The sequence below is a fragment of the Corapipo altera genome, unplaced genomic scaffold (assembly GCF_003945725.1).
Source record: "Corapipo altera isolate COAL_440 unplaced genomic scaffold, ASM394572v1 61286, whole genome shotgun sequence".
Taxonomy (NCBI): Eukaryota; Metazoa; Chordata; class Aves; order Passeriformes; family Pipridae; genus Corapipo; species Corapipo altera.
Genome location: NW_020884907.1, coordinates 6501024 through 6512027, shown reverse-complemented (window position 1 = coordinate 6512027; position 11004 = coordinate 6501024). Strand labels below are relative to the sequence as shown.

Sequence of the window (11004 nt, the reverse complement as noted above, 5' to 3'; positions counted from 1 at the left end):
GGAAACACATCTTTGTAGTGCCATAGTAATTGTACTCCACATTAAACTGACGAGGGGGAAGAATGTCATATTTGATAAATTTGTCAATGTGGCCATATCTGTAAGAAATTGAGATTTGTCATAAACAAATACAGTAAAGCAATCAGTCATTGCAAACATTTTTCCTTATTTTCTACTACATTGCCCTTAAATTAACTGTACACTGACATTTTTTCTACCTAATGAAACTTAATGCAGACAGCACTTGAATTTTCTTATTTAATGTAGACAACATGTCTTTGTTTTCAAAGTAACCTATAGATTATCTAAGCTACCCTTTCACAACTGTTCATGTTAAAGTTCTGGTGTCAGCCTTTGCCAGTGGGAAAGGAAGCCATAAATACATAGCTTGGCACTGGCAGCTATAATTTTCTCCAGCTGTGGTCTTCTGTGAGTGAGACTTTGTAGAGCTGCACTTTAAAAGAAGAGATTCCTGGTTCTTGCAAATTGGGAGGTAATTTTAAAAAACAGAGTCAGACCCATGATGCAAAAGACAGAAAATGGTTAGGTCAGATGACCACAAAAATGGGCCAGAAATAGTAAGCAAACTGCAATTTTTATGTAAGTCTTCATCTTATTCAGGGAAACACTGGCTTGGTTGCAATTTTACTAGAAATCTTTTTATATTATCACCTGTGAAAGGTATTTTCTAAAGTCTTGCAAATAATCTGGGTACAAATAATTTGGGGATATTACTGTGAACTAAAATTGTGATTAGTGCTGTCATCATAGCTTTTAAGAATTCAGTTAAAAATCAGCAATCTGTTTTCTCTGAGACACCAAATCTTTCTCCCCTAAGTCCTTTTTTCATTTATCCATACAGTGAATATGTGCTTAATGTCAAATAAGCATTTAACTGCAAGCATAAACCATAAATATAGTGGGTTTTTATTTTCTTTATTACTCCCCCCCACACACACACTTTCTGTTACTGCATCAAACTTAAAAAGGTTTGTGGGTTTGAAACCTGAATCATCTCAGCTGAAGGTCACTGATCAGACAGAGACATCCTGGAGCTGGCAGGCACGCCTGTGCAAACTGTGTATGCATTCCTGCAGCAGAATGCAGCTACTGTCTACCACTGCTCCCATACATATTTCCAGTTTTGTTGCCAAATCCTTTGATGGAAAGGAGGGTTTGGACACTATTCTGTGCTCTTCTGTAGCTCACAGTTCAGATGGCTTTTTTTCCTTCTCTCTCACCCCTTCTAGTTGTAGCCTACAGTATCTGGAACTGCCTCCCAGATGACTCTCAGCTCCCTACTTGCCAATGCATTCCAGAAGGCTCAAAACCATAGATGACAACAAATAGCCTCCACCAGGTTATGCAGAAAGTGAGGGTCACAGCACAGTTCCCTGAATCAAATCTATGAGCATGCTAAATTTCAACACATCCTTCAAATGCTGTCCATAAAACATACAGGTTTTTCCTGTAGTTTAAGTTGTGATTAAAAAAGTTCAGGAACTTATCACATGCTTCTTAAAGGAGCTGGCAGAAGAAAGAAGTGGATCCGAACCCAAGGGACAACTATAAGGGGTCACAGATCTAGGTGCAAGAAATTTCTTGAGACTTTCTGAGAAGCCTGGAGATTCTGGCAGATCCAACCCATTTTTACATTTGAAAAGCTGCATGCTCAGGGAGTAAACACAGGTGAATTGAAAACACCAGGAGCTTCAGCATCTGTTTTTTTCCATTCATATTTTATTTTTTATGTGAAGAGTGATAAAGTACCTTTATACCACCCCTGAGAACAAACAAAGAAGCAGTAATTCTCAAGCTTCAAGGAACTAGTTTGTTTAGTAAAACTTTAAAAACATACAAAAGAATCCTGAACTAGTAAGGATTCCCAAACCCTAATTTCTTTCTAAAAATTAACAACAATGAAAATTAATCTATTTTCCTTCAAAGACTTCAGGAATTTAAAAAAATAAATGTAATATGCAAATCCCCATTCCATTCAAAAGAATTTAAGACGTGTTTGTCCGTCATTTCTTCCAGGAACTCTTTCATATGTCAGTCTCCTCTTTTTGAACTCTGGTATTTCTGGAAATCCTGAATCTGGAAAAGAAGTAGAGGAGAAAAAAAGTCCCATGTCAAACTACAAATACAACACATAACTTAACTATGTGTTTCATACGTGTTCGACTTAACTTCAGCAGACTTAACTGTGTTTTTCAGAAGCACTAACAGACTCCAGCTTTAACTAGCACCCTTTCTATGAAAAGTATCAAATGCCATAAAATAAAATACATACAGATTAATATTAACTACTATTTACTGCTACTGAACAATTTTATGCATATCATCCCATAATAAGAATATATTCATATATAGTATGTATAAAGACTTTATACAAAAATAAATAAATCAACCTACACTATGCTTAACAACAATATTTCAGAAAAGATTTTAATGCTTATTTCTATTTCATTAATATTACACTCAGTATATTCAGTAATTGTTGAAAGTGAATTCTTTTTAACCATTTATGTTCATGTTTCTAAGTTGTTTAAAAAAGCTACTTACATTCATAATATTCAAGTTCTTTTACAATAAAGTATTTGAGAAGTTGCTTATACAAAACAAGTTACTGTAAGAAAATTCTGTTTGGTCTTCACAAAAAGTACTGTCAGAAAACTCTAACAGTGACCTAAGGATTTAATCTGTTCCAGTAGAAATACTGGCTTGACATGGTGTCATTAATTGTCTGTGGTTTAATGAGAGCTTGATTCAAAGCCTAAAGAAATCCCTGGGACATGTATCTTTTTAACTTGACTCTTTACATATTTCTTAAATGTGGGATTTTTTTTTTTTTTTTTGTGATAGCATGCAAAACTATTTAGTATGCTTATTTTTCCCCTGGTTAGTGAACTATAAAGCAGAATAAGCCTATTCTTCCAAAATCTAAATGAAAAATCACTTTTTTTTTTTTTAATTTTTTTTTTTTAATTACCTTTGCCTTACTGGGCAAGAATATTACAGAAGGCTTATCAGTTGGAGATCACAGTGCTTTCAGAATACTGTAAAATGTGGTATCAGAAGAATCTGCCCTGATCTCTACTGAAAATACTGTATTTACTATTTTATGCTATCAATGCCAGTTACAGGTTACTGAAATACTTGTTAACTACTCAGCAATGCTACAGGTCTCAATTTTAATCCCAAAGGAGAGGCAACAGGTCTGTTCAGAGTTTCTGTGTGAAAATTTACATTTACATAGGCTGAATATTAAAAGTTCACCATATCCAATTAACTTTTCCTTTCTTTACTGTCATAATTACCTTAAGCAGTCCATGAAACAGAGTAATTTAAATTAGTTGCTTACAGTTTCATGAATGAATCTGACCTAATTAGTGAAAATATTTTAATGCTGTGGTGACCTTCATATTCCACCAAAAGATTTAATGACAGGCAGCAACAGAGAAATCATAATTAAGTCATCTGTACTAGGAGTTAGGCACTTTATTTAACAAGCTTAACCTTAGATTTTTAAAAGCATGTGGCACCCCACCTACGGGGAAGCAGAGGAATTTGAAAAAATACTACAATAAATGATATAGCAATACATAGTCTGACAGGGACTAGTGATACTTTCTTACTTGTAAGACTCCATGGCTACATATTATGGCTTATCAAAAAAGGTTTCAAGCTAACTATATTCGAGAAAGTGAACAAGGGATAAGAAAACTATGGAAAATTAATTTTTTGTATAAGGACGGCACATTCTTCCGGAGTAAACAAAGTTTTGAAGTACACACTATACTGAAGAAATATGCTTTGGAATGATTTCAAGTGGAGAGTTTAGCCCTGGAGAAATTAGCTAAAAAAGTATTGCAAGAATAAGGGAACTGAATAAAACAAACTTAGAAAATTTTCAGAGTGCCATTTTTACTCCATTAGCATCAAGAGCAAAACACAGCCATCAGCAGTATCTGAATTTCACTCCTTGAATTTGCCAAATCTCTTTTTTTTCCTATAGAGTCTATATACTTTAGAGTCTCTTGTTCACCCTTTTGTCCAAATCTATGTTTACAAAAGAATCTTTCCCATAACTTTAAAAATAATTCTGGAATGTTCATTATCCATATTTCAGGCACTGTCAAAGAGAGAAGAATCTGAATCTTACAATACTGGAGAACTACACTTTTCAATATTTTACCAAGGGAAAAAACCAGCAGTAACACAATTCTAGTTTGTTGGGTTTGTTTGTTTGTACTTTTTTTTCTCAAATATTCTTTATGCTCAAAACAGAACCTCTTTAGGAACCTTTTATCACAGAAGAAATACATATCCAAGTAAGTTTTAGCAAAGGAAACATGTAACTGTTGGGTTGGATTGGTTTTAACAACTATTTGAAGAAAATAGAAAGGACAGTCTTATTAATACTCCTTACAACTTTCCAGTTGACTTACAAACAGAATTTCAGCAAATTCTGCTTGCTTTGGACATACCTGTTTTATTTTTTTCTTTTGTCCATAAGAATGGAGGCCTTTTTTTTCTCTTTCCTTTAGATTCTCTACCCAGTTGGTTAAAATTCAGATTTTGAAGCTCATCCGTGTCAACAAAGAAGTCAGAGAGGAAACCATCACACGCAAATGAATTACATGGGCCTGTGGATGAAGAGTCATTCCATGGGGCCTGGTCAACCTGAATTTCAGGGATTTTAAATGTATCTCTAAATTCTTCTAGAAAACTCTTAGAGCTTTCCTGAGGTTCACAGACATCGAAAGTTGCAAAGAAATCCTCTTTTTCAGAGTCTTTAGAAGAAGGATCAGAGCCATCCTGTATCCTGAACGGCTGTCTTTGAACATGAAGAGAATTTGTAACATCTAGATGGGCAAAATCTTCACAGTCCTTTGATACAGCAAAGAAATTCTGCTTCCTCCTTGTAATTACATTTGAAGAACATGCATTCTTTTGCATACAGCTTGGAAGATCAGACTTAAAAAAACTCTTACAATGATTCAATGGAGGAATTAAGGCTTCAGAATCCATATGAGATGTTCCTGGTAGAGAAAAATTTGAAGCATTTTGTTTGGAGAATGAAAAATTAGCTTATTTCTCTACATTTTACAGGAAATCAAGATGCCATTGAGTATTCTGATTGCAGTCTGTCTCCTTAGAATAACTGGCCTTACCATGCTTAGAAGACAAAGATTCTAATGCACTCAGATTTTTCACTTGGTTTCAAAGGAAACATTTTTCTAGCAATTCAAGATATTACCTGTGCTGTTTAGGGCCTTATCAAGCAGCTCTAAAGCCTGATTTTGCTTATAATCAGGACAGATTTTGTTGAGGTCATTCCGGTTTTCTGGCTGTGATGCACCTTGCACTGTTTTTTCTAGTGGACCAGCATTTAGGTTGCATGAAGACATTATGTCACTAAAATGCTGAAACAATGAGGAATAGATAATTGAGGAATATTTATAATACCTGTCTACATCTGTCAAATATGAAAAGTTAAACCAGTTGTTAAGATCCTAAGATGTATCAGCTTTTGTTTATTGGAACCAATACAGGAGAGGCATGTACAGTAGACAATGTGACACTGCCTTAAATCTATAAACAGGGTAAGTAACAGTCTCTGTTTCGAAACACAGGAAAACCAGTGTCTTAGTGTAGTTTATTCTCTTTCATTAGGCCAGGACTGTAAGAAGCAATGTCTGCAATGGATTGGCTCCTATCATACATCATAGAGGAATTTAACTGAGATCTTTTTCTGGTTTGTTTGTTTGGGGTTTTTTTCAGTCAATAAACATGGCTTTACATATATAGAGTTATTACAACAATAATTCCATATTCAGTGTCCAAATATCTGTTCACTTGCTCCTTCACCTTAATTGAATGCTTCACCTTAAATAAACAGTGTCCCCCATCATTTTCTTGAATAATAAAATAAGTGCATTTTTTATCTAATTAGCTGACTATAATCAGTCTATATTTTTCCCAAACTTGGCCCAGCTGAAACAGCAGGAGCACATAATTCTTCATCTTAACATTCAGGGCTCTGTCAACTGCTTAGCTCTATGAATTTGTAAGTGGTAGTTTTGTTACTGTGTAAAAGAGAGGGAGGGAGAGAGGGAATTTTTAACAACATTTTACACATGAATGACATGCTAAAGTGTATAATTCATTTTTAAATGATACCAGGAAATGTGCATGTATTATCAGATTAAAAAAACCCCAAACAACCACATATTACAACAGTGCAAAAAAGATTGATCTAATACATAAAATAATTTTGGCCAACCTTTAAAACTTTTTTTGGAACCTCTGGTAGAAGTTCCTGCAGTTGATCACAGCTTGCAAGAAACAACCTGTTCAGTGAAGATCCTTTCTTTAACATAAACTGAGCAACCAGAGGGTTGATACATGGAAAAGTAAGCAGGCATTTCTCTGTCTGGAAATGGAAATTATTTTGTTAGATTGATATGTGACAAAATGTTTATCTATTTTTTTTCTGTTTCTGCAAAATCACATTTTTATGAATAGGTCATACAGTGTATCATAGAAATAGAGCTTTCAAACTGTGAACTTTTACAGTCCAATTACAACTGCCTTTTTTTACCACAAAAGTAACAGAGTATCATTTCTGAAACAGAGTAAGTTCTGTATAACAGTTTGACAAAAAGCAAGCACAGTCTGAAGACAATTATTTTCTGAAGGATAAAACCAGGGAATCATGTAAACTTGACTTGAAAATGCATTACCAGATTTACCATTAATTCTCCATTTTAATGGGAATTAGCTACAGCAAGATAAACTGAAAAAACTGGTTTTGTTTTACAAAAGTTATATCTGTAAAGAGTAATGGAACAGGTGCCAAAAGCAGGAGTTGTCAGGGGGAGGGTGAATGTCACACACAGGGCAGCAAGCTGAGAGCTGCTATGAATTTCAGCTTCCAGTTCCTGACTTTCACAAAGCTCTGTACTCAACAGATGACAGGATCAAATATCTTTAACAGAGACAAAATACAACTCCTCTCAGTTTTTTAACAGTATCCTTCATCTCTAAACTGGAAAACCTATAATCCAATATCCCACACTTGAAAGGCCATGCCAATATCTGCTTTATTATGCTTCTGAATTTTGCAAAAGCCAAGAACGATCTAAGCTTCACAAGAGTTCAAAGCTTTTACATAAAATGAACAAATCCATATGTTTAATTTGAAAACCTTACTATACAAGTTAAAGAAGATCACTGATGGGCCTGTTCCAGCATTTACTGTAAATACACAATATTGCCTACTGTATGAGAAGTTAAACAAATGTCTACAATCTGGTATTAAAGCAAGGCAGGCAATGCCATTGACTTTAGTAATGGATCACCACTGATGAATTTGGCTTCCTGCCCAAGTTAGCCATTGTATGTTCATCTATTACAATTTGGGTAGTTTTTTACACTTAGTGCTTAGAACTGGAGAACTGTACAAATTGGCAGACGAATGTGGAGGATAAACTTCTCTACAGGTTGTGAAAGTCATGGAAAGTCCAGGTTGCATCTAATTGTGCTGGCAAGGATGACAGAAACATTATATATACGTATATATATATATATATATATATACATACATATATATATACATACATATATATATATATACGTATATATATACACACATATATATATACACATATACAAAATACATGTGCGTATAGATACATAATAATGGTTATTTTAATAATATATTTTAAGGCAACAACAAAAAAAAGCCTAGAATTTAATGAGTCTGAGAAACAGGAAGAAACCTGTAAATTCATGAGAAGATAAGCAAACCTCAGACGGCAAGACAGAAAGCCAGGATTTGTCCAGCCACTCATGAGGACTGATATTAGACGCTATCAAAATGTTGTCAGCAATCTGACGAATTACCAGTGCTGTCTCTTCAATCCCCGGCATAAGAACTACCTAAAGGTGATGCATAATATTTTTGGTTAAAACTTGTAATAAGGATTGAATTTGCTACAGAAGTTGGGGTGACAACTAAAGATGTCACAGCTGGTAATGTGGAGTAATTAAACCTGATCCATGCCTATCATGCAGAGGAACTCCGACCTCTGACCACTAGCCTGGCTACAAATGACACTCCTTATTTATGCAAATCCTATGTAGGTGAAATTAACTTATCCTATAGGTTTTTTATATGTGATCAATTTTCTGGGTTTGAGTTCCTAAAAGAACAAGCTATTCTGAGATGCCTAATACAATTTAAGAAGATACGTAATTACACTTTGAAGGTGTAATTTCCACACAAACTACACTGCTGTGTACATGGTGTGAAAAAAGCTTTGTCCTCTCTGTAGCTTTCATTCAATCAGGTAAATTTTATATGAAACTTAATATGCAAATAAGTGAAAAAGAGCCTAAAAAGGTATTATTTCATTCAAAAATATAAGTTACCAACATCAACTTTGTAAGCTGAATGGAACTCCTGCCCCATTTCTAAATGTTGATTATTCTATATACTACGTTTTCTGATTTATAAAAAAAAAAAGTTAATTTGTTTGGTCACATAAAAAAAGCAAACTAGAAAATTAGACTTTTTTTTCTTCTTTTACATCTGTAACATAATACTGAGCTGAAAATTCAAATTAAGATATAAGCAGGATTAATCTATATTCTAATAATTTATTAAAGGTACAATCGCATTGTTTTACTCTTAGCCATAAAAAGACCTTCAACTGCCATTTGAATCTCATTCAACTTGTATTGCAGTCAACAGTCTTTTCAGTGATTTTAGCAACACTGAATTAAGATCCTCTCTCTTATTTTAGTAATTTTGAGCTATTTTATGTTTTTGATGTAGAATGAATACTTGCTTCAGCTCTCTAGAAATATCATAACAGTGAAGATTAAAACAGAAAAAAATTACCTTCACTTCAAACTCTTCTGACTTCTGTGTAAGCTCAATTAGAGTGGCATAAAGTAAGACAAGGTTAAGCAGAGTATCTCCCTTGAGACTGTACCTGTAAAAGAGTTTTACTGGACCATTAACATTTAATATGCACATGTAATAATTCCAAAACATTTGATACATGTCTTAATAAATGTCCATTTCATTTTCAAGATTTCAGAATACTAGTACAGTTGGAGCACTAATATTTGTGAGAGGAAAATTAGGGTGCATTACGGGACTCAGTGCTGAAGGATGGACTGTGAGGAAGAAAATGGAGTCAGCCCACAACAAAGCAAGTCCAACCTGAAGCAAAAGGTCTGCATCAAGGTTGGAGACACCGGAGAGAAAACATACAGAGAGGAATGGTGATGCATGGGAAAATTAACACTTGCTTATAAAAAAAAAGAGATAATAAAGGAATGCTTATGAACAGTATCAACAAAAGTTGTGCTTCCATAGCAAAAGGAGAACTACGGATGCATAGGAAGAACACTTGAAGAATGTTTCCCTGTTGCAAATGATACACAGTGATGCTAACACAGTAATTCATAACTGTGCATTTGTAGGGGTTAATTTACTTCAGAGTTATAAAGAATAATTCCTCTGCTTTATATCCTTAGTCTTGTGAAATTTCTGGACCTCCTGATTTGGAATACACCTCGCATTAGTATTGCCTGTTATTTTATAACAACCATTTCTTTATCTCTTTTGTAAGACTAAAAATATCCTAACAAATAAAAACCACATTTGCTAACTTTTTCGCGGTCTCCAGTGATAACTACTACTTTTGTCATGTCACTGAGTTTTTCAGTAGGACCATGGCAACACTGTAACTGAGTGAAAAGTCCAAAGCTCTCTAGAAGTATGAATTTACAATATTCATATTGTTCTAAGAAGAAATGTTTTCCTACAGGGAAGTTCAAAGTGTATCAACTGGTTCAAGTAAGCAGCTTCCTTTAGTGATAAGTTTGTTTTAAAAATACCAGGATAACAAAAGAATTTCGTAACTTACTCTAAACTCAATCTCTCTCTGGAATAGAAAACAATCCAACAGCATGTGTATTGGAGTGATAATGCCATCAGCCTCGATATTAAAGTGTCACAGGAATTCTCATAATTAAGTTCTTCCACACTCTACCATAGAATTTAAATGAAAAGTAAAAAGCAAATAAATACACTGCCATGGCTGTCCCAAGCTTGTAATGTGCATTGCTATATTATGGAGAAGTTAGATGAAACATAAATACAGCTAAATAATGTAAGCATTAAGGACACATATGGGATTGGGAGAACTAGCTAGCATTCCCAACTTTTATTTTGTTTGACCCTTAAAAAGCTGATTCACTGCTTCATGGTCCTTCTTTCTTTCTGTAAAAAGGAAACACTGCCACTGTCTTTTTTGGGATGTTAAGATTTTTGTAAACTTTAATAATGCAAAATACTAATATAAACCTCTGAAGTACTTAACCTATACAAATCATATTATACCTACACTAATTATATAAAGTACACCATCACTAATTTCAATAGCATTTAGGAATGTCTGTGTTGTGCTTGCAATACTAATTGACTATTTTATTATTTATATGTCTTTCAGAAGCAGTTCTTCTATATGAAAAGCAATGTCTTCCTTCATACCAGAATTTAAGTACTATGCTATTGTTTAAACCATTATTTTTTAGCAGTAGGACAAATAACACTCTAGACTAATTCAGATAACAATCTGAAATGGGAGGAATTAACATGCACACTGGTGAGAGATTATAGCCACAAATACATTTAACTGCTCCTTACAAAATTTCTTTATACAACCCTATTGTCATGTATGCATTCTTTAACTACATTTAATACAATCAAATCACAGGTCAAAAGTTACACTTCTGTGAAGAAAATTTCAAAATAGTCAAACTGGCAGAGACAGGTTTTTGGACTTCATGAATTTGGAAATAATTTGTGATGTGAAACAATGCATGAATTATATATGATTATAAGGAAGAAAAGATATGCTAGAAACCTGCACATACAGCCTAGAAGTGACCCAACACATAACAAAAATTGCACACAGTAGT

The 11004-nt window shown here is 34.0% G+C and overlaps 1 protein-coding gene across 3 annotated transcripts in view; it reads right to left on the bottom strand.

Moving 5' to 3' along the window:
• Nucleotides 1–1729: 1729 nt before the first annotated feature.
• SHOC1 (shortage in chiasmata 1) overlaps nucleotides 1730–11004 on the bottom strand; it is a 48562-nt gene continuing 39287 nt past the window's right edge. For all 3 annotated transcript variants that reach the window (XM_027652596.1, XM_027652597.1, XM_027652598.1), the window contains 7 exons: nucleotides 9948–10069; nucleotides 8912–9005; nucleotides 7816–7947; nucleotides 6290–6439; nucleotides 5264–5429; nucleotides 4491–5045; nucleotides 1730–2097 (listed from right to left, as the gene is read on the bottom strand). In XM_027652596.1, the coding sequence (XP_027508397.1) occupies nucleotides 1997–2097; nucleotides 4491–5045; nucleotides 5264–5429; nucleotides 6290–6439; nucleotides 7816–7947; nucleotides 8912–9005; nucleotides 9948–10069 (1320 nt within the window). In that variant the 3' untranslated portion in view covers nucleotides 1730–1996. The remainder of the gene's footprint in view (nucleotides 2098–4490; nucleotides 5046–5263; nucleotides 5430–6289; nucleotides 6440–7815; nucleotides 7948–8911; nucleotides 9006–9947; nucleotides 10070–11004) is intronic.